This window comes from Equus asinus, chromosome 12, assembly GCF_041296235.1.
Source record: "Equus asinus isolate D_3611 breed Donkey chromosome 12, EquAss-T2T_v2, whole genome shotgun sequence".
NCBI classification, from domain to species: Eukaryota; Metazoa; Chordata; class Mammalia; order Perissodactyla; family Equidae; genus Equus; species Equus asinus.
In genome coordinates, this window is record NC_091801.1 from 27913982 (window position 1) to 27937564 (window position 23583).

The 23583-nt window shown below is 39.0% G+C and overlaps 1 protein-coding gene across 3 annotated transcripts in view; it reads right to left on the reverse strand.

Annotated features, from left to right (window-relative positions):
* Positions 1-758: 758 nt before the first annotated feature.
* Positions 759-23583, reverse strand: part of XKR4 (XK related 4) — a 417152-nt gene continuing 394327 nt past the window's right edge. The window contains exons 3-4 of one of the 3 annotated variants that reach the window (XR_011493201.1): positions 15443-18932; positions 767-9115 (exon numbers count right to left, since the gene is read on the reverse strand). Coding sequence is in view for 1 of the 3 variants with exons in the window: in XM_044744188.2 (XP_044600123.2) it covers positions 17986-18932 (947 nt within the window). In the remaining 2 variants the exon portion in view is untranslated. Of the gene's footprint in view, positions 18933-23583 lie in introns of all 3 variants that reach the window. The other 2 variants (XR_011493202.1, XM_044744188.2) reach the window with 2 other exon arrangements.

Consider the following 23583-nt stretch of genomic DNA (forward strand, 5'->3'; position numbering starts at 1 on the left):
TACTGGTGCTTTCACCACCAAATAATATAATAGTTAGTGTATCTGGACTCATTTCCCTACTAGACTGCATTCTTTAAAAAGAAAATGTGTTTTATTCATATCTATAACCCCAACACCATGCATGTCAAACGGTTGTGATTTTCAAAACTGTTTGTTAAAATCACGGTGTAAGAAATATGAATGCTTACAAAAAAAGAATGGAAAGAAGTACATCAAAATGGTGGCCTTCAAGTATTTTTACCTTTAGCATGTGTTACTATTATAGTCAGGAAAAAAGAAAACTCTAATAAAATACTCTAAAAAAGAAACATGTGAACTCGAAAACTTTTTTCATTTCTTTGTTCCTTCTGACTTTTTTTATGTTTCCATTTGTTCTCTATAGCAGTTTCTACACATATAGTCAGAGCTCATTCTACAGTTCCCTTTTAACATTTTACAAAGGAAGACTTTTATAAACCAGTAGAACTCTTACCAACTGAATAGAAAATTTCTTTAAAGCTAATTTATAATATTTTAAGAGAAACAATTTTATAAAGCCACAAACCCTAATTTTGTAGAAAAATCAGGCACTGAGACACATCATCTTTTTAAAAAGTACTTTTGTTCATTGACAACTTTTCCTTTTATTAATGTATAAACAAATTATTTGGATTCTTAAGCCTCCTTGTGATCTGAAACATCTCTTTGTTTTATACTAATTCTAGAGAAACATTCCTTAGCACTTTTCAGAAATAAATAAGTGAAACGTACCCTGGAAATCAGTGTAATTTAATTTTAAATTTATTTCAGATCTGGCAGAGCTCAGCTTTGTTTATTTTCAGGTTTAAATAACTTTTGAGATTCTGCCTGTGAAGACGACAATCTTCTTCTATCTTCCTATCTTAGACCCAGGATGTCCTGCTCTCTTCCTGGACTTAGAAAGAATTAGAAACTCAGACTTCTGTTAAAAGGACCACAGTGTACTTTATTTAATGATTTTGGTACCTTGTGTTGCAGTAAAATAAAAAAAAAAGCTACAAAATCCAAATATATAAAATTTCAAGTTTTCTTTTTTTTTTAAAGTTTTACAAGAAAAATCATGTAACCAAGGAAATTTGTTCATTATGAAGCATTACTTTCCACTTCATTTCATCACAAATTGCAACTTACTTAACAGACCAAAATAACTATGGTACTGTAGACATCAAATACTCCACACACTGTGCTTTCACTAGAGCATGTGGGACCGCGCCCGGGGACGGCGGCTCCAGCCAATAGAGACACTCTTACAATCCGAACGCTAAAGGAATGTTTGGATACATGGAGTTTGAATATATATATTTACAGGAAAGAACAAAATTTCATAACTAGTTTAATTCTTCATTTCAAATAAAATTCCAAATACATTTGTACAATGTTTACAAAGTAAAAGCACAAGAACTGCCAAGGTTATCATTCGGGTCCAGGCACTGTGCTAGTACTGGGGGAAATGTCTACACCGCTCCCTAAACACACACGTGGGGTCTCTCAGACCTTATTTCTGTCGTGGTCATGGAGAGAGCAGCACAGGAATGGCAATTTCGCACAATCAGAATATCATGCAGAGCGTTGACAAGAGGGAACTGAGAAATGATCGGTCCATTCTCTTCAGTTTGCTGTTCATCTGCCACTTGTTATATTTTCTTTTCAGAGTTAGATTTAAAACAGAGAAAAAAAATTGAACAGGGAAAGGAGCACAAAATGTTTAAGGCAAATTAAGCAAATATAGAGCAGCTTCTCTTGGTGTTGAGTGGAAATGAGGATTTTACCCCAAATCGAGCTTAGAAACAAACAAACAAAATGAAATACAACCTCCTGAGGTTGGATTGTTTATGTCACATACAAATTTTTGAGAATTGCTTTGCACCAAATATCCTTTTGAAATTTTAAGTGAAAAGTTTGTTGGTTACAAAGTGCATGATTTCATGTTTCTAAATAAAACAACAGTAGTGAGGTAGTTAGATGTGAAACTTAATTAAAGTAACCAGAGAATGAAGAACAAATGTCAGAAGCAAAAATCTTTGCCATTTGGAAGCAGGTTTACTTGTGCCATGGTTTAATGCTGAGCAAAATGCTCCTATTTTTCTATTAGATATTATTAATTAAAACAGAATATTAGTGGTAGTAATAGTTGTTTCCAATTTTCTTGGTAGAGCGTCAGTACAGATGAATTCTGTAGCCCCAGTAATTTTGCTGGTAACTCATGCTTTCACCATTTCTCCATTGAAGCTGTGACATAAAATGGCATTAATTATCGTTACTAGCAACTTCTGGTCAAAACTGTGAAAAGAATTTAGCAAAATCTGAGAAAAGAATCAATAGGAAGGATGCTTCTGCTCTTACGTTTACAATGTTTTTGTAAATTTAATGTACTATTTGGTTTCAAAGAGGGAGGTAACCTCTTGCTCAGTGGTTGCCCTCCTGTTCTGAGAATGGGAAAAATCTAATTGCATATCCTTCATCATCTCTCTCTCTAGTTTACTGAGCTGTGTGGTAACTGAGAAGAAAAGCAGAAACAATTTGATAGAGGCGAGGATCTCACCGAAGGTCCTCTCTCTTCCTGCCTGACCCCTTTACTAAAGAGGGGCTACAGGTGGGACCTTCAATAAACAATTAATCAAAAGCTTCATTTTTCAGCCATCTCACACCATCTAGATATGAAAAAAGCTTTGTGATAATAATATGTCAGGGATAAGAATGGATGTAAAAGAGTTGGGAGACATTCCTTCTGAGCAAAAGAGAATTTTCCACGTGTTTTCTACGGTTTGTTTATGGGATAGAATGTTACCTGGAAGTAGCCATGAAAGTTGACAACTACATTTAGAAAGCATCACGTATGGGATGATTACGTAACGACTGATCCACAGCAGTATAGTCACATTTATCTTTCAGAAAAATTACTTTTCTAACAGAGTCTCTTATTTTCAAGGAGAACTCTGGAGAGTTTCACATGGGCTGGAAAACCTTAAAAAGGGTAAAATATTTGGACATCGAAATCTCCTTTTCTCCACTAAAAGATGTATCGGTTGTATCTAATAACATGTTACTTCCACTTATTTCTTCATCTAGAATTTAGATTCTACCATCTCAAAGAATTGCCCAGCTCTAACAGTTTGAGGCTCTGTTTCATACCTTTGTGGTAAAATCTTCCAAGGACGTATTTTCCCCGCTGTCCTCCTCTCTTAGCCAGCCCATCTGAAGAGCGGCCCCACCCTCCTTATCACCAGGCCCTTGGATTTAGGCCAGTCAACTGCAGTTTTTCTTGTGCGAAAACAAAGGAAAGACACAGATATTTCCCTCCAGAGCAACAAGGATATTCTGCCACATGAATATGTTGGAAAAGTATTGATGATAGGAACTTGAAAAAAAAACAAGAGAAGTCCAAATTATTTTGACTCCCTTACTATACTCATTTTGAGTATATCTAAAAAAAGAGATACTTAGCTTAAGTCTGTTGTGGCAACATAAATATTTTTTAATGGATCGGATAATTGCCTAGGTTAAGGTCATGCTTCAGAAAGCTTAATACCATGCATTAGAAATGTTTAACCAATCTGAAATTTTAAGCCTTTGATGTACCACTGGCAACTAGATTTTAGAATCCAGAAGAGATTACGTTGAATATATATGTTATGTCAGCTCCAGGCACAACATGATTTTAAACCTACTTATCAAAAGAAACTTTCTGAAAGCCTATTTCATATTTTTAAGAGCATGCAAATTTTTCTGCAAAGGAATTATTAAATAAGGGCACAATGATAATATTTATGTACAACTTTGCCTCATGAAATTAAGTGATGATTAAACCATTATCTGCATTGCTAGTATAGTTTCATGGGTGTCTTCCTACTTACAACATTGTCTCTATGAAGCAAAAATGACAAATCATGTTATTTAGCACTAGTTCTTATGAGAACTAAATGTTTAAGTAAGAGAAAACATGTTACTTTGAGGGGAAGTTGTACAGGACATTCTCTGTGGTTGTTTACCCACCATCTCTTTTGTCCCTTAGTAGGTACTCATATCGATGCACATATGAGTGTACACGCATATCAATATATAGCTGAAGCTCATGTGTAACTGCTTCTCTGAAATATTTAAAATATATTTATCATCTGAAAATGAATCAACTCAGAAGTTCCAGGCAGAAATAAGGCTTTACATTCTTTTATTAGGTTGTAAAGGGAGAGATGTGTCATCTTAGAGATGAAAAAGAATCTCATTGTAAACAACATAAAATCTATCTCCATAGTATCTATTAAAAATTTTCCCTCCTGGTGGTGGGTTTCGGAACACCCCCAGGTAGTCATTGGTACTGGACTTGGGTCTCAGGCTGGAAAACGTAGCTTAGAATCAGGCATGCAAACTTCTTAGGCATCAGAAAGAGCCAAGTTTTCTGGATACATTTAATAAATATTTAGTAAAATTCAGTTTGGCTAAGAAGAAAACCGCCATTGTATATCAAGCTTCTCAATGTTTATATGAATGGACTTAATTTTCTTATTAAAAAGCTGGTAATTTAAAAAAAGTTCTAGGGGCTGCCCCGGTGGCACAGCGGTTAAGTTTGCACGTTCTGCTTCGGGGCCGGGGTTCGCTGGTTTGGATCCCTGGTGTGGACACGACACCGCTTGTCAAGCCATGCTGTGGCAGGCATCCCACATATAAAGCAGAGGAAGATGGGCACGAATGTTAGCTCAGGGCCGGTCTTCCTCAGCAAAAAGAGGGAGATTGGCAGCAGTTAGCTCAGGGCTAATCTTCCTCAAAAAAAAAAAAAACAAAAGCTCTAAATAGACCTTTGAAGAACAAGTTTCCCTTTTATTAAGTGGTCAAGAATAATCATATTCTTTGCTTGGTGAGTTATTGCTGTTTTGTTACTAAGCTGCCTCCACCTCCACCCCCACAGCCTATTCCCGGGCTGCACACACTTGTCCTTCATGCCAACACCACTTATCAAGTGTCACAGCACGTTACCAACTCTAATTATCTTCACGACACCCCTATGAGGTAGGTAGATCAATAGTATCTCTCTTTTACATATGGGAAAAATGAGGCTGAGGATGAGGCTCTGAGGATGAGGACGCCAGGGTGCTCAGGGCCACCTGTGTTTCCATCACCAGACCACGCCCTCCACGTTCTTGTCTCCAGAAAGGAATATATTCCATCGTGTAAAAGGATACTGCTTCATACACCATATTTAAGTGTATTTAAAAGTCAATATATTCAACACGGGGACTTTTGGTTTTCTACTAAACCACAAATTCTATTCAATTATCACATGATAAAAGATAACTGAAAAAAAAAAGTCTAATGTTTTTGTAGTTGCCAATTGATTGTCGCCTCTTTGTTGCCAATTCACCTAAACATTGAACTGTCAATAACAGGAGGGTAAAAAGATTTGGAAAAGGATTTCGTGAAATAAAAATTTCCAGGAAAAAGAAAAGCAAAGCCAAATTGGATCGGTGTGCGCATGTGTGCCTGGAAGCAGCAGCTCAGTGTCCTGGAGACTTACCCCGTGTGTGACTAGCAAACAGGGCCTACCCTGCAAAGGAACATTTACAAAACGCAATTAGCACAGAGCAATGACACCTGGTGGCTGGAGGCTCTTGTCACACAGGTGGTGTCTCCATTTGATTTTGGGGAAACCTGCATCTGATGGTAGGAGGCATCTGACTAGGAAGGGGCTTGCCTACCCCATAAAGCCATTCTAACGTGCACTAAATGGAGAATTTGACACAACTGAAACACTTCCTAAGAACCTACACAGCACTTAGATTTCCTCCGGAAACCCTCTCATGATCTTTGCATAGCTGAATACCTTCCAGTGCTCTGCGTGCTTGCTCACAGGCAATGCCTCAGAGCAAGTCCACAACACCGGTGCACTTAAAAGAAAATTGGTCTGATTAGCTTGCCTGTTTTTCTGCCCAGCTTCTGAACAGTAAACGAGGCAAGCACACAATTCGAGGAATTACACACACCCCCAATCCAGAGCCAAATCAGATGAAACAAGGAAGAAATGACCCACATAGCCACAAACACAAGAGTTGTATGAATATCTCCAACTTCCCTCCGGAAAGTGACTTTCCATTTGAGGTCATCTTTTTCTTTTTTTCTGTGACTACAAAGAAAACATTACTCTTCCAATATGCTGTAACCAGTTAGTCCTTGGCAATCGGAATGACATGAACAAACCAAACAAAAAACTTTTGTATTTTTCTAATTTGGAAAAAATAGCTTTTACTTCTATTGACACCATAAAATTTACCAGGAAATAATTGCATCAAGCAGTTCAAACTATTTTTATGCTTAAAAGCTTAAGAAATCCTTAAAATTAAAACTTTCATTGAAGAATAAAAAGTTAGCAAATTTGTATTTCCCTTGAACGGTTCCATCAAGTAGACTTTGTAAATGATTGAGAGTATGTGAAGACCAGAGGGGCAATTATAAAATTACAGAAGATGAAAAGGGCTGAATAAAAAGGTTCCTTGCCAGGAGGGGGCCAAGTGGCAGGCTCCTAGGACTGCTGCTCTGAAGGACGTCTGGGCTGCAGCCACGTCTGAACACACCCAGGACGGCCTGGCCTCCCAGACCTCTTCCATTCATGCGTTTACTGAAAGTAAATAAAAATCAAATAGCATTTGCTCTGCATTATTTATTTCTCTTTGCACAACAAAGAGATTTTTAGCAGCAGAATATCATTAGCAATAGATTACTGCACAAGAAAGTTAAATTCCACTACCTACAACACCTGAGCATTTTCTGTCTGTCCAGACAATGCCAGACAGCCAGATGAGAAACTGTATGATTCAAACATCTGGATTTTCCCAAATATCCAGATATTTGACATCACAGAGACCAAATTTACTTTGTGAGTGACCTACTTCTTCACTTTTCATTGAGATATTTGCATTCATGCGGACAATCTTCAGTTTTTAATAATGTCAGAGTTCGCTTTAGTGAAGATGGTTCAGCAATCATCTGGAAAATTCTGATGTTGAAAGCCCCCAAATGAAAAGAAACTTAGTCATGAGGAAAAATCAGAGCTTTAGGACTATCAATGGTCTACTGGTTTTGTCTACACTGGAAAATTGCTTAACTGCCCACTTTTTTTCACTTTCATTATTCTGAAAATCATTCACACAGAATTATTTTTCCAATTTGGGGATAGATACACAGACTAGGTGATGGAAGAATCAAGATCCAAAACATGTTTAAATGATTCAGCTAATACTTGTAAACCTGGTTTAGTGAATTTAAACACAGAGGCTCTTGGGATGTCGTGTTGTATTTACAATGGGACGATGAGTAAGGCCATGGTAACCCTGAATCTCATTGTTGTTAAAATGTGTGGGGGGGGAGGTCAATGGTTCATGTTCTACAAGCAAGAGTACATTCAACACCTGAAAATAGCTCATCCTGTAATCCATCAGGAGCTCTTGGCATGCAGAGCGCACTAGCAGCGTAGGGGCTGATGACCAATGAGAACTGTTCCCTTGAGGACAGTGTCAGTTTCAGACGTGAAGCTACTGACATCTCCTCTATCTTCCCACCTCAGTCATGCCCTGGCCTTTCACGAGTGGACACATCTATTGCCATTGCTCCAGAATGGTAGGGGCGACCTTGAACCTCTGTTCTATAAAAAAGCAAATATTCCTGGCAAGCCACTGACAGGTTTCCCGTCACACCTGCACCTCTACATTAATAAAACCTCCTGTCCCAATACCACTTACAGTCACTCTTACGCATGAACCTTGTTTAAGAGGACCGTTTATTGCTCCTGTGGCCCACAGTCAAGCAACTCATTGTACATTACAAAGTACGTTTGTGCCTATTTTGCTTTTGGAGCTCAGGAAATTAGCATTTTCTTCAACTTAGTTTTCATTGCCTTGCAATTGAAAATAAGTCACATGGTGGCAAGCCACTTTTTTTTTACCATTAAATTTCGGTTCCTGAGCCAAGAAATAGTTCTGAAAAACAACTTGCCGGAATCAGTGACGCAGCACCATACTGCATCTGTAACTGGGACAATTGCTCAGGAGCTCTGGGTACATCTTGGAGCTAATCCCCAAGATGATCACTTAGGACAGAGAAATATCTTCAAAACACAAGAACAATGATCCCTGCTCCTGCTTCCTATTTTGCTGTTGGATTGCTCATGGGATAAATCTGCTGACTTTCACTCATTCATCTAGGGTTCACTCCTAAAACTGTTATACCGAAGGGTTAGACAGACAACTTTACAAGAACATATGGATGCCCAACTCTCTTGGACACTCTGAAACTACGATCTGCAGTATATCATTCTTACCTTGCAACTCAAACCTTTATTTAAAAACAGAGAATCAAGTGGGAAGAAGCATGATTTTTAATTATGAGACTACTTGTTTGCTTTTAGGTGAACATTTAGGCGTTAAGAATGTCAGATTGGTGATCTTAGAGCTTGCAACCAAGGACTTAGCGAGTCTGAGAAGCAACAGGAGAGCCGCTTCTAAATATAAATGTGTCTCAGTTTGAAAGTGGCAATGTCACACCTAGGAGGCAGGAATCCAATTATTCAATAGCTACACCCATGCAGATTTTAACTCTAAAATTGGTTATTACAATGCTGACAATGGTACTCTCAAGAAATGAAGTAAAGTCAGCAACTGTACTCAGACAGATCAATCATTAAAGAGATGACAGTGACATTTGTTCATTTCCAAACACAAGTAGATTTATATCCATTGAAAGCGAATCTCCAGGACCAGTACCCATTCTCTGAGCTATGCAAGACCTCAGGAATCCATCGACTTTTTTTCTTTCTTTCAATGCAGTGCTTACTGGCAAAAACAAACAAAGCGGATGAATATTCATAGCATGAATGATGAGGAAGCAGGTAGCACGAATTCATTAGTGCCCTACTTCACAGAGGTCTTTCTCTTCAGGCCTGGGCACGTCCCGGCTGACACTGAAAGCGTGCTCCTTTCCACTAACTGATTCATTTTCCTTTGCTGTAACTTGGCTACAATATTACAAGTCAAGAATTTGCAAGATTAAAGGGTCTGTTGAATTAATTAACGCAAATCACCTTCAGTTAAGCTTGACAAGTTCCAAGACGTTTCTGTAAAAAAGAAGGGAATCGATAGCATCAGCAATATGCAGCTTTGTGACAGTCGAGGCTGGAATTTCTGAACGTGACTGGCTTGCTCCCCTTCCCCTCTCTTGAGGTAGGAGAGATTTCTTTCTTTTCACAGATCACCAAGTGTCTGATTCAGACAAGGCTTTCCAAACATACTTCAGAGATCCATTTCCTTTTCTGTGTACAATACGTTAGAAAGGTTAATAAGGGAAATTAAAGACTTTAGTAGTTCTTTGAAAGAAGGATATAAAATAACAATCTTTGGACTAGCAGGCAGATCTGCTTTGGTTTTGGGATAATGTGCTATTGCTCCCAATTTTAATAAAGTAAGAATTTACAGTGGGGCCAATTGCAAGCTACAGGTCCAGGGTTAATTGTAAGTTAATATGTCCAGCACACTCAAACGCAAGTGTTCATTTTCCAGAATCATAATGGATTGAAATACTGGTGTTGATTAAGACATGTTCCAATGGTTTGTAATCAAAATAGGAATTTCTTACGGTGATAGAAACCCGAAATATACCTTCAACACACTCAGGGGTGTTTTAGGACTTACTGATAAATGAATTAATTTGAAATAATTGAGAGCGTTGATTTGCTACAACTCCATACCAGAATACCACTAGAACAGTTAAGTTAAATTAGCTTAAACACAACATCTCCATTTGTTAATATTTGTAGTATTTAAATGAAGTAAGAATTTGATTACTTCCATTTTAATGCAAATCAAGCAATAGAGAGAGGAGAGCGGCCACGAGCTTAATTTGGTAGGTGGAAGTATAATAAAAACATGAAACCTTACATTTTCTGAAATTCTAATAACAGAGTAGATGACAGGCTTCAATAATAACACAACAGAAAATTTTGCGTTGGTACTGTGCTAGTAATATTTGCTTATCAATTTGACTATTTCGTTTTGATGTTGATCTGTTTTGTTAAATGTGATCTTGCTCTGCAAACATCCTACCAGTAACTATATTCTTCTTATCTGGTGCAATGGCTAAAACAGCAGTAATCATGGCAACGAACCGTTAACGTGGCATGAACCTAGAAATCTTCAGACCTGGCATCATTTTTAGGTCAACTGTTTTATTGATGCTTGATGGAACTCACCAAGAAATTCTTTGAATTGTTCTGTACTTGTAAAAATTAATAAGCTTTTTTCTCTGTTTTTACTCCATAGAGGACCAATGGGTTTAAACATTCCTGGACCAGAATTATTTCACGTAGAGAAAATTAGTTAAGCAAGTTAATAATTACCTTTAAACAGTCCTACATTCCTTACATCATGGGAAGCCAATTACTCTGAGCCATATTGCAGGAGAGCTTGGGTTGGGTATAATGCCAGCATGAGCATCCATACCAGGTGAGTCGGGCCGTCCTGACTCCTGAGGGTCACGCAGCACAGTGCTGCCCTTCTGGGCATCAGCAGTATGGCTTTAGAACAACCTCTCATGTTGGAATAACTGAGGTTTATGTCTGGAAATTTGTGATTCCTAAATAACTAGCATGCTGGAGACGTATCTTATGTGATAATGAAGGATGTTTCCTGAATCAGAGAACTAGCCTATTAGAAAATTCTTCAGATATTTTAGATGCATCCCAATTTCATGCCCTTTCTTAAAAGACATTCTCAGGAATATCTCCAAAATTTACTCAGAGGTGATTGTTTTGAGTTAAAGCCTATGTGCCAAAAGAGTATTTTAATTTTTTTGTTGCTTTGTGACCTTGATTTAAAAATATCTGGTGTTGGAGAGGCATAAGAACAAATTAAAACATTGCTTTTCTCTTTATAGGTAGTCTTCCATTGTTGATTTATATTTGTGTCATTGCCTTTTGTTTGTCATTGTGTGTGGCAATTGTGTATTGTGAGGTTAACATAACACAATCTTGGGAAAGCTTATGTTTATTACTCTAGTATAGAATTAAAGATTGATATTAAAAAGAGAAGCAGTGTAGCAGAACAGAAGAGTTAGAGTTGAAGTCAGGAGACTCTTATTCTGCTACTAATAACCAAAGTGTGAGCGGCTGGAATGTGGGTTCCTCTTGCACTTGGCTGTGTGTTGCCCCCCAATACTCGCCATATAGATCATGCCTGTGGAATGAACGACTGAAGGAATCCTGATTACAAAAATGGCCTGATCTTTTTGGATCTCCGTTGTCTCATCTATAAAAGAAGTGTGCTGAAGTAACACTCGGATCTCTTTTAGATGCTATTTTCTATAAAAATTAGTGACTTCTAATGTAACATAACTTCATAAAGATCTGCTTAAAGCTTATTAAAGCAAGAAGATAGATGACTGCTCTTATTTTTAATATGTTAAATTCCAAGTGACCACTGCATATCTTTTTAAAATTAACCCCAGCATTGAGGAAATTTTTGGTTTACTATTGCCTACCTTTTTAGCATCAATTCAAACAACAACACACACAGCTTACTATATGTCATTGAATGGTTACAACTCTGTCATCCTGTAGACCTCAGACAGATTACATCCAAGATGAGGAGGGAAAGGATACATCAATTATTTTATAATCAATTCAACAAATATTTGGCAAATATTTGCTATATTCTTTGCATCTAACCTTTCCATCTAAAATAACGTTCCTAGATTTATATGATGGGCAAAGCTAGTGGGATAATAATCCTCTTAAATAAAATTTAGGGAAAAATTATGGCAATGGAATAGAAGAATGTCACTGCAAACATTTGTTGATCTGTCTTTCTTTCCTTTCTCTCTTTCTTTCTTTTTTTGGTCACAGTATCAAAGTAAGTAGTGGGGTTGAGTTATTTTTCAGTCTGTCTACTTTGACGACAGTAGCGTACATGTATTGAACACAAGAGAAGAGCCATTGGGTTAATTTCCAATTATCACTACGTTAGTGTATCATAGGGTCATGGAGGGGTACAGCTGTCTGAAATGAAAATGTAGCATAAATCTGCCTACTATGAATTAGGGTGTTGAAGTAAAATTCAGTTACGGGTGATAGAGACTTCCACTTCTCATCACTGACTTTTTAATTTTTAACTTTTCATTTTGAAAGACATATTTGACTTTTAAACAAAATTTTCTTCGAAACATTTGATCGTCAGACCACACTTTTTTTCTCCTGGAAGCTTGCCAAATCAGGAACAGATTTTGTTGGGAAAACATTCTTTGGTCTTCTAGAAGGATTTGCAGTTGTTAAAAGTTGTTACAAGTTGTGTTCAACTCTTAGCTCCACTGTTTCCTAGCTGTGAGACCCCTGGCAATTTGTTTAACATCTTGGAGTTTAACTTTTGTCATCTGCAAATGGTGCTTAACTCGCGGACAGTTTTGAGGATTAAATGAGATCACAGAGATGAAGCTTTTTAGCACAGCACTGGGCACACGATAGGCTCACCATGACGGTAAGCTACTATCAATATAGGGAACTGAAATGCAAGAAAACCAAAGGGGAAAAAACATAACCACAGCAAAAATTTGACTTGGTCAGTGTTTCTGACTTACATTATGTCAGTGTATCATGAAAATATTTCAGCAAAATGATTAAACATTTCAGGGACATTAAACCATCTCTTATTTAGCAGAACACAGGCCACAAAAGGTTGAAGTTTCACATTTCTGGGTAGATCATTGCCTGCAATATAATAAAAATCTGATTTTTTTTTCTTGTGGAATCTAGAGAAAGAGCTTCAGATGGATGGTGAAACAACATGATGCCTCAGAGACTCCGGGGAGAGTTTCTGAACCCCTCATTTCTGTGGGCAAATGGCTGTCTGCCACTTCTTCCATTTGGCTTTCTGCTGTGAGCTCAGGCTGTGTGCCTGCTAGCCTAATTGCTACAATTAGCAAAATTAAATGGCTCATTGTGTTTTTATACAATTCCACCCACATTTTGCAGAGTTTTACTTTTGAATGAGTAATTAGACTGTTGAGGTTGTTGATCACAGGCACATATTGAGTCTTTCCACATGCTCATTTTTAGGAAAGCCACTGGACAAGACATATGTCCGTAGAGGGAACTCTGTAGTGGACAGTGGAGCCTGCCTGAGTGAGGAGAGAGATGCAACCCTGCTGTTAAGATCATTTCACAGCCTGATACAGGGCCAGGGAGTAAGGGGGAGGGTGATAGAGGGAAATGGCCCATCCTTAGCCATTTTGAAATGCTCTAGCTTCAGATGGGGCGAAGGGGTGTTAGGAGCCACAAGCTGGCCGAAGCAATCATTTTGATTGTTCTCAAAGGTAACATTGGATTGCTGAAGATAAATGAACATGAGTTGATCTGCATCCATCACTGAAATTATAGAAACAACCACCTCAGTCCTGTTGTGTTTTCACCATGCATTTCAACATCCTCTGAGCTATATTTCTGAAAGACGGCTGGAGCTATTTTTACAAAGTCTTTAAGGAATTCTCCTTAGAAACATAGAAATGTGGGCATTGCATCCGAGTTTTATACGGAAACAGTAACGGCTAATGGAAAGATGTGTGAGAATGCAGGGGAGCACGTATTTAGTCTAGAAAATGGTTCATTAGAAAAAAATCTCTAGATTGTTTTCCAAACATTGTGTCAGAACTTGTTTCCACTCAACGGCATTTGGTACATTTAAAGGCAGATTTGTAACCTTACACAATCCTGGTAAGGATACCAGAGGTTTTCTTTGCTCAATTCACTTGGTTCAGAGAAAGAAACTTCGAAATGATTCAAAACTCTTCTATTTAGCTGCTTAAAAGATGAGATCCTTAAGGAGTAATAAAGCTCATTCAAACTAAAAGGGCTAAATTATACGTAGGTATTTCCAACTGAATTCACAAGTTTGTTGACGTCTTATAGACAGGGATTGTAAGCCTGGGCTGATGTTGAAAAAGAAGTAGGAAAAAACTTTTTATCTAAATTTCATGTGTCAATAACATCCCAATTTATATGCATGAAAGGGCAGTATATACTTTACCCTTTTCATCTCTGTTACTTTAGGTGTGTGTGTGTATATATATATATATATATCTCCATACACATATATAATATACATAATACAATATATATATGACATACACACATATATATGATATTTAAAAAAACCAGTCATTGAGATTTCAATTATTTCCATTCACTTTTAATTGGTCAGTGCTGTTGCTTCATTTATTCATAGAGCAAGATAAATTGAGCATTTAGAAATTAAGTAGAAATACTTCATTATACTTTTGTCTTCATATTATCTTTGCATTGTTTCTCTTGCTAATACTTGAATTGCATATTCTTGCCATGTCAGTAGGAGAATTTATTTTATTGACTGGGTTCACAGCATTGTCATAAGTGAGTAGTAACTGAGTGTCTGCAAAGTCAATGTTACTGAACTAGACAGAACATAGTTAAGTAGGACAATGTAAATGTAGACAGAACATAGTTAAGTAGGACAATATAAATGTGAGAAAAGAATTTAAAGGACATAGTCATTTTGGGGGACCAAACTTTGACTTACACGGAAAAATTCTTTTCTTCCACCCAAATACTTAGTCTCGGTATGTTAAGACATATATGTTCCTTAATCTTAAATATGGTTGCATTTAGAAATGCTAATTTGAAAGTAAAAAAAAATTACAATATTTTCTTTTAGAAAATTTCGTGGTCCTACGCAAAAAGGGAGGACAAGGGCAGATCCCCCTTAAAGAATTAATAGACTCAGACACAGGAAGGTGGAGCCCACAGACAAAGAATCCAGCATTTCCAGTTTGTGTGCTAACCTTAGTTTGCTCCTGTTAGATTCTCCAGTTACTGTCTGTGGAGGGTTCAAAGGCAGACTGAAAATGAAATCTTCGGAAGAACTAAAATATAAATACAAAAATCAAACTTTGTTCCTCTGTACATTGACAATGTCTCTTTAAATCCTAATACTTTAAACTCTCTGTTATCTGTGTATCTAGAAACTAATAAAAGTTCTTATCACCACACAATCTGATGGCAGTGCAGTGCTTTCTGAATCATGGCAGCAAGATTAAGTCATAATTTTCCTCGGAAGTTAATTTTTTCGTTCTTGTAATCTTGAGAAAGTTTGTAATTTATAACATAGTGGAGATATTATTTCCTTAGCAAGAATTTTTGACTAACTAAAACATCATAATCTTCAAGTATGTTGGATAACAGAGTATTTACAGTATTTGGGAAATCACTGAAAAATTCAAACTTCTAACACTTTCCTGGCTGCATTCTCGTCTCTACGACAAATTATTTTTTATTCACATACATTATTTTTTATTCACATAGCACTCATTTAGACTCTTAACATGTTAAATGAGGGATCGAGTTGAGAAATAATTTAGGACTTACATGATTGAAGAGTGATGGGGCCTTTTGGGTTTGTGCTGATTGACACTATTATACTGTAACCTGTTATTTATTCATGGAATCAAAGACATAGTTCAGTTGAGCAATTCAGTTTCCAAAGATCATCAATTAAAAGTTGTCTTGGAAATAATGAAGCTAATAACTCACGGTTCTGCATAAGAGTGAGGAATTTGCCAACATAATCATTTTTTCCTCCTACAAAGGGGATGGAATGTTTTCACCAATTGCTGGCAAGAAGAGCATCTTCCTGGGCCTTTACTGGTGACTAGGCAATCTTTTCACATCTGAACAAAAGACTATTATTTTTTAGTGGAAATCTTGCTTGGAGGGTCAAATCATGGAGTACTAGGAAGGCATGTTTACTGGTAAAAATCATCTACCTTTTAAAGATTGCTTTGGGGCTTGTACCAAAAGAAGTCCTAGGTTGAGCCCTCTGTCATTTCCTGTGGATGTCATCACGAGGACAGCAGTCTCTGTATGACACACCCATTATAGGTGGTGATTATAAAACTTGACTATTTTAAGTGAATTGGACAGTCCAAATAACTAAATAACTAAGTTAAACTGACTTTTTTCTTTCTTTCTTTTTTTTTTTAGTGACGACTAATATTTAATATATCAGTTGGGTTAATATAAAACCAGGGAAGGAGGTTAAGACATCTTCCACTGTGGTCAGGTTTGTCATAATGGACGGATGAAAGTAATCATTTACATCTTTGATTTCCTGGGAAACATTGGCCAGTCTTGACAAGCCCTTTCTAGTTAAGCTGATTCTCTCGTCACCTGATATTCTGATAGCACCCCTGGCCAGGTTCCTGGGGGCACCAACATTGCAAAGTAGGGTGGTCTTGCAGGAGACAAATGTTCTCCATCTGCTGAGGCAGGCTGATGGAATTTGTGGACCAGTTTCTGACATCCCAAGTAATTATGATGCTTAAAGTATTTTAAATGATTTCCAGGTCTATAAAAAAAGTGATGATGCCTATATGTATACCCTATATTTTTTATTACAAAAATATTGAAATAATCCATGAGTTATTCCACTCTGCACCAACTATAAAAAAATACTATCAAAGTTTGACCGGCACTTTTAATGCAACAAAAAAGCACCATGACCGAGGACACTGGGAACAGAAAGCGGGGAACGTTTACTTGCTGTACGGAGGTATTTAAAACCCAGAAGCTTGTTGTAAGAGTGTGACTTTACAAATGATTCAAATACAAATCTTAGCTGATCTAGTGGTAAGCTTTCAATCAGTTCAGGAGGGTTTTCTCATAGCATATTCACTGCATTTGTCTGCTCATACTTACTAAAAAGTGTCCCAAAGCCTCTAAGAGACACATCACTTTGACCTTGGATGGGGGGGTCTGTACACAGTGGAGAACTTGACTGCTCATTCTCACTTTTGCTTTTGTGGAGCTCATGCCACTCATTCTCTGTTGTTCGGCGCTTGCGTGTCAGTCCTGCGGTTGGACGGTGTTTGGCACTAGAAAGTTGTAGCTTGGTGTGTTCTGGAATCGCGCCTGCTGTCATGGCACAGCACCATGGATTCCGCGACCTGAAACATCCAGGTACAGGCGGGTCCTCTCCTGCAGCTCCACCCTTACGTTCCAATGTGAGCTGCACAGGCCGGGAAATCAGATGCTCATTTTGCCTTTATCCCCCCTTCCTCTTTGTGCATTTATTAAATTTTTGCAATTGAATACTCAATCATGATTATCTTTTAATTTACATCACTAAGTTATCGAGCTCCTTGGTCTTGTCAAAAGCCACACGTGCTGCATAGGATTTATGTCATAAAGGATGTTCTCAACTGAAAATTTAAAATAAAAAACAAATCCTGAAATGTGTCAAAAACAACCATTCCATCAATTCTAATACATGTGTAAACACATCTGAGTTTGCCGTCCGTTGGATGGGCTTTTCACGCACGGTACTGGTTTCCAAATGAGAAAATGGTTTATGAGTTCCTTTCTAAGCAGTACTATTTTTTTTTTCTGGAGTCTTGAGGGATATAGTCTCTCTTTGTTTTTATTTATATTCTTGTGGGAATCAGAGCTTTGCATCAAGAAAAATCACCTAAGCTATTTTGAGAGAGGACTGGTGTCGTGTGTGTGAGTGTGTGTGTACATTTGTGTATGTGCGTGTATGACTGAATATATTTTTATGCAAAGATCAGTTAATTCCATCAAAACACCCTATTGATTGGAGGCAACATTTTCCATAATAATAGTACCCTCTGGTGGATGCGCTGAAAGACCGCGCAGGAGGTTGGTAGCAAGAAGGAGTCCTAGTAAGCTGGCATGTTCCCTTCAGGTGGAGCAGGAGACTCTTGGGGCCGCTGTTTTGAAAGGAGACCAGCCGCAGGCAGTCAACTGATGGAGGGTCAGACAATAATCATGACAATGGTCAGACTAAGAACATTAGAGCTCGTTGCCCTACTCTAGGATGAAGTTTCCTTATTGCCACAGCCCTGCTGTCACCCCTTCATCTGGAGGTTGTGGCTCCTCCAAATCCTCTTGTTTTATAAAGTGGTTTCATACTCCAAACGCTCCTGAATAAGGGCATCATCTTTGTACTGCAGCCTTGGAGGAGACGGGGAACATTCAAAGGCTAAAATGGCCTTTCGGAGGCTTCGGTCCAAAACATGTCTCTCCCATGCTGGGTACCTATTCCTGAACAGGTCAATTTTAATGACAGATTCTTCAATCCGTGGTGGGCGAGATGATGGAGTGGATGGGGCAGTGGGCCTCACCTGAAAGACAGGTACACAACCATCTCGCTCTGCAAATTTCTGGTCGCGGTCGCTGACAACACTGCGGTTGTTGGAGATGGACCGTAGAGTGCTTGTGGCCACTTCTGGAGGCAGAGTGAAGGCAGCGACCGGGTCCTCACAAGCACAGCTTGGTGACTGCCCAAATCTGGGTCCATTGGGGTGAAAGAAGGCATAATACATCAGCATAAAAACAACGCCAGTTAAAAAGCTGCTGAACACCACGCACAACGCTGGGATGGCAAATGCATCTGCAATCTGGGGAGCCTTGTAGAGGTACCAGAGGGCACTCAAGGCTGTATTTTCCAGAAGGATGACAAAATAGTAAATGAAGAGCCTGCAGCGTGTCCTGCCTTCCTTGACGTTGAACCAGCTGAAGATGTAGATGATCCCCACCACCATGTCGAAGACAATCTCTTCCCATTTGGTGATACAGAATTCTGTCTCACAGTGGACAATCCAGAAGGTCATGATGCACCAGTGAAGGACGATGAAGATCCCAAAGTACAGCTGGAAAACCGAGGCAAAGAGGGCGAAGGTGATGACCCTGGCAGCGATGGTGAAGAAGTGCCAGCAGAACTGGATGACAACGGCCATGTAGCTGATGGGCTTCTTGTCATCTCGAGAGTCCCGGAGGGCCTTCTGGTAAGAGGCCAAGGCCCAAGCCAAAGACACGAGGGAGGCTGCTGCTGTGAAACCTACAAAGGCAAACAGGAAGACATTCTGTCAAAAGTGAGATGCAGTGTTGTCTCCTGAAAATAAGTCACGTGGAGCTGGGGACTTGACATAGCTAGCTTTGATCCCAGCAAAGCTCTTAATTTCTTTAAGTTTTAGCTGGACTAAACACTTAGATGGAGCTCCTACTATCTGTCCTCTATGGGACCCCAACCATATGGAGAAGTCATGAAGCTAATGAGAATGCTCCTCAAAATCATCATGGGGTGTGGGATCTGGAAAAAGAGTGGGGTTTAACTTTCTGTGTATTTAGTGTAAATAAACCAAGGAAGTAGCTCTGTGTAGTGGGAATGTAACTGTGGCCTGGAGGTTGACAGAACTGGGTTGCTGTTTCCACTTTGCCGATTACTATCTGCATGACTTGGGATGATCATTTAAACTGGGGTCCTCATTTATAAAGTGGCTGATCTCTGGGCTCTCTTTCAGCGTTGAGACGCTGTGATTGGAAGGGGTCAGTAATCACAGGAAACTTGAGGGGCTAGCTGGTTTACCTTTCTACTTCTAAACAAGAATAAATGTAGGTCGTTCACAGAAGAAGGTTTATTCTTTCTTAAAAATAAGAAAAGGAGACCACAGAACCTCCTTGGCAATGTTTCCTGTGACAGCTGGTGTGCCCTTTGTCCTAACACAATCTGATACTCTTCCTACAGCTTTTTTCCACTTAGAAGAAGAAATGTCTGCTCACTGTCATTCATCTCTAACTCTTTTATAAATTAAGGATCATACAGAAATCACTTCTCAAACACTTCTCATCATTTTATGAGCCCCATTTGGTTAGCATTCCTCCTAAAATTATGTTTCCAAATTTTAAAAATTATTTTTATTGGTCTCCTCCACTCTTGGTCCATCTGCTGTGGCTGAAACATCACCTCGATGGTGCAGATGTGGACAGGGCTCACCCCAAACTCACTGGCCTCCTTGAGGAGATAGCTTTTTCAGGGAATTCCACTTTGTCACTGAAACGTTATGTCAAGCTGCATTGTAGCTGGCTTACTTAACGAGCCATACCAAGACTTACCAAGACTAAGCATGGTTCACCAGAATCTACTACCAATCACAACAGGCCACATTATAGTCTTGCTCCCCCTGTGGAAATAACAGAAGGGAGAATGCCAAAAACTTATGATGGCATCTGTATTTTTCATATTTTGATAGAGAAAAGCTGTCTGTGGTCCTTGAAAAATGAATTAAAAAAAATGACTCTAGTGGGAAAGAGCTACTCGAATTGATAGAAAAAACATGCAAACTCAACAGTCATTTCTTACACATTTTTCTTGAGTAAGGTGAACTCCAAAAACACAATTACTTATAAAATATTTTCCAACAGACACTTCTCATATCTAATCCCAATCAACTCAGCAGAACATCCACATCTTATACTGGACCTTCAGTTTTTTTCTGTCCAGCACAAGGTGCTTCATGACTGTAACTTTCAGGCAGTTATGGCAAGATTTCTAAGTCAGTGAGATCAGTACACAAAGGAGCTTACATTAATGTAATTTCTACGTGGTGGAAACACCTACATCAACTATAAAGCAAATTCAGGAGTGAAAAGAGAGGGATGGAAGAAAAGTTAATAAAAAGAAGAAAGAAGGACCAGCTCCGCGGCCGAGTTGTTAAGTTTGCGCACTGGCTTTGGCAGCACAGGGTTTCACCAGTTTGGATCCGGGGCACGGACTTGGCACCGCTCATCAAGCCACGCTGAGGCGGTGTCCCACATAGCACAGCGAGAAGGACCTACAACTAGAATGTACAAGTGTGTACTGGGGGGCTTTGGGGAGAAGAAGGAAGAAAGAAAAGAAAATTGGCAACAGATGTTAGCTTAGGTGCTAACCTTTAAAAAAAGAAAAAAATGAAGCAATTATTAGTAAAAAAAAAAAAAGAGGAAGAAAGTGAGAGGATGGGAAGTAAAAGGTGACAGATGGGAGAATGACTATTTGCATGACATAGTTTAGGATATAAGAACAAAGGGGGTGCCATTTTAGTTTGAACAACTTTATGGGCCATGGAAACCACTCATGACCTCGCTCCTTATTTGTACCATTTGTGATGGCACGGATTGCTTCTCGAACAGACTGTGTTCTCCTTGTGCGTTTAAGCTGTGCACCCAGCGCTGCTCCTCCACTGGAACGCCCCTCCTGTTTTCCCACGCAGGCTGCATTCTTTAGGACTGCGCTTGAGCACAGCGCCACCTTCAGGAAGATGGCTGCATTGTTGGTGGGGCTCCAGCAAAGGGAAGCGCAAGCTGGCTGGATTAGAATAGTGAACGGTCAGGGCTATCAGATCAGGGTACCAGTTTGCACAGGAAGATGTTATTAAAGGCTGTTTTCCAAAGCAGTGAAAAACAGTAAAAAAAAAAAAAAATTTTACGTACACAACATCATAAAATTATCTTTCGTCACATTTAAAAGAATTGGAAAATTAGCTTAGTCCAAATTCCCCTGTAATCTTCACCCCTTCCATTGTATGTCTTAAAAAAGTAATTCTGCCTGCATTTGACACTCCAGGAACTTGTTAAGACAATATTCCGGCAGTAGAAAAATGAAGATTTTCTGCCAGCTTTGCTTTCTATGTATCTTACAATTTAAGAAGTCTATACCAAGGGAAATTTTATGTCCAACACCGCCACTTCCTTCATAAATTTTCCATTTTAGCAACAATTAGAATTTCCTGTATTCGTTTATTATGATATTGTTTTTCTTCTGTTTGGCAATTAATTTTTATTAGACCAATATATGTCTGCACAGAAAATATGGGGCTAGTTTAGAATTAGTCCTTATTACAAATTCACACCAGCCATGAAACACTTGGTTCGTTTGCTTTTTACACAAATAATATCAGCTTAGTTGTTCGAAGGCCAAGAGACACTTCTCAGCAAGGCATGGCATTATTACTAGGGTAGAATTCTCTGTAACTTCTGACGCATGGTGGCATGGTGCTGGAACACAGAAATTTAAGTACTCCTTTAGCTAAGAATGCGTCTTTTAACTTTTTATCTGAAAATAATTTCAAACCTACAGAAAAATTGCAAGTATAAGAATAGTACACGGAACACCTATATGCTATTCACCCAGGTTGCCTTTGGCCTCATTTGATCATTGCCTTCTCTCTCTCTCTCTCCCTTTCTCTCTCTAAACCATTTGAGTGTAAACTGCATACATCATGGCTGCTATGGTCTGAATGTTTGCGCTCCCCCCAAATTCATATGTTGAAATCTTACCTCCTAAAAGTGATGGCATTAATAGGTGGGAACTTTGGGGGTTGCTTAAGTTACGGGCGTAGTGCCCTTATGAATGGAATTGGCACCTTATAAAAGAGGCCCCAGAGAGCTCCTCCCTCCCTCCCACCATCTGAGGACACAGCGGGAAGCTGCTGGTGGTGAACCAGGAAGAGGACCCTCATCAGAGGCGTGACCACACTGGCGCCTTGATCTTGGATCTCTGGACTTCCAGCATCCAGAACTGTGAGAAATAAATTTCTGCTGTTTATAAGCTACCCAGTCTGTGGTATTTTGTTATAGCAGCCCAAATGGACCAAGACAATAGCCTTTTGCCCTAAAATATTAAAATGTTAAAATAGAACAGAGCTCAGAAATTATCTAGTGCAACGACCACATTTGACAGAGAAGAGATTCTCACTTTGAGAAGTTAAAGGATTTATTTTCCCTCCTTCCCCCTAGTTGTCTCTGATGAAAATTGTCCTTTCACTCCAAAGCTGACCCTCCTGCTTTCTGGAGAAAAGACCCCATCAGCCGTCTCCTCTCTGTGTGTATCCCAGCTCTTTCTCTGCAAGAGCTCCTTCCCTGGGGGGTTATAAACGTGTAATGAGCCTCCTTTCATCCCAAGAAATGCCCTTCACTTGATTTTATCTCTTCTCCTTTATTTCAGACTTGTCTCTTTCCTGTTTTTCCTTCTATTTTTTGTTTCTTGTTTCCCCATTTCACTTTGCTTATCCTTGAGATACTGGCCCTGCTTGGATGCTGCCCTGCTTCTCTTCCCTTCTCATCCTCTTGCTGAGTGATTCCACGTGCTCCCACTGCTTGAACCATCTCCTCCAACTCAGCAAACACCCATCCCCCACCAGCTGTCTCCAGCTCTGGAGCTGTGTGTCTAACTGTTGACCTGAGACTCCACAGGCCTATAGTCTATGTGTGACGAGGTGCACACGATCAAACCCCTGGAAGCAATCTGGCCTAGATGACAACATTGGCTTTCTCCTGGAAAGAAGACTTCTTTCTTCTTCCCTTATGCTCCCTGTTGTTAGCGTAATACCCTTCTCAGAATGAGAGGGAACATGAATTTCCAGATCAGTTGCCACAGTTCTAAGAAGACGGTTTTATGTGCAGCTTGACTGAAATACCATTTTGCAAAGCCACCCAAATCCAAGTGTCCACAAAGTGTGCCATTTTGGTGCATTGTGTCAGAAAGGGTCTAGAATTTTGAGCTGAAGGCATTTGAGTTCCTGTAATTGCTTATTTGCCTAAAAGCAGAGCCTCCCAAAAGAACTCAGTTGTCATAAATTCTCTCCCTGGGAGCAACTCTAATCTTCTTTTCTGGAAGAGAAGTTGGCACCACAACCAAATAGACATTGTCACAAAACTATCATATCTCCCAT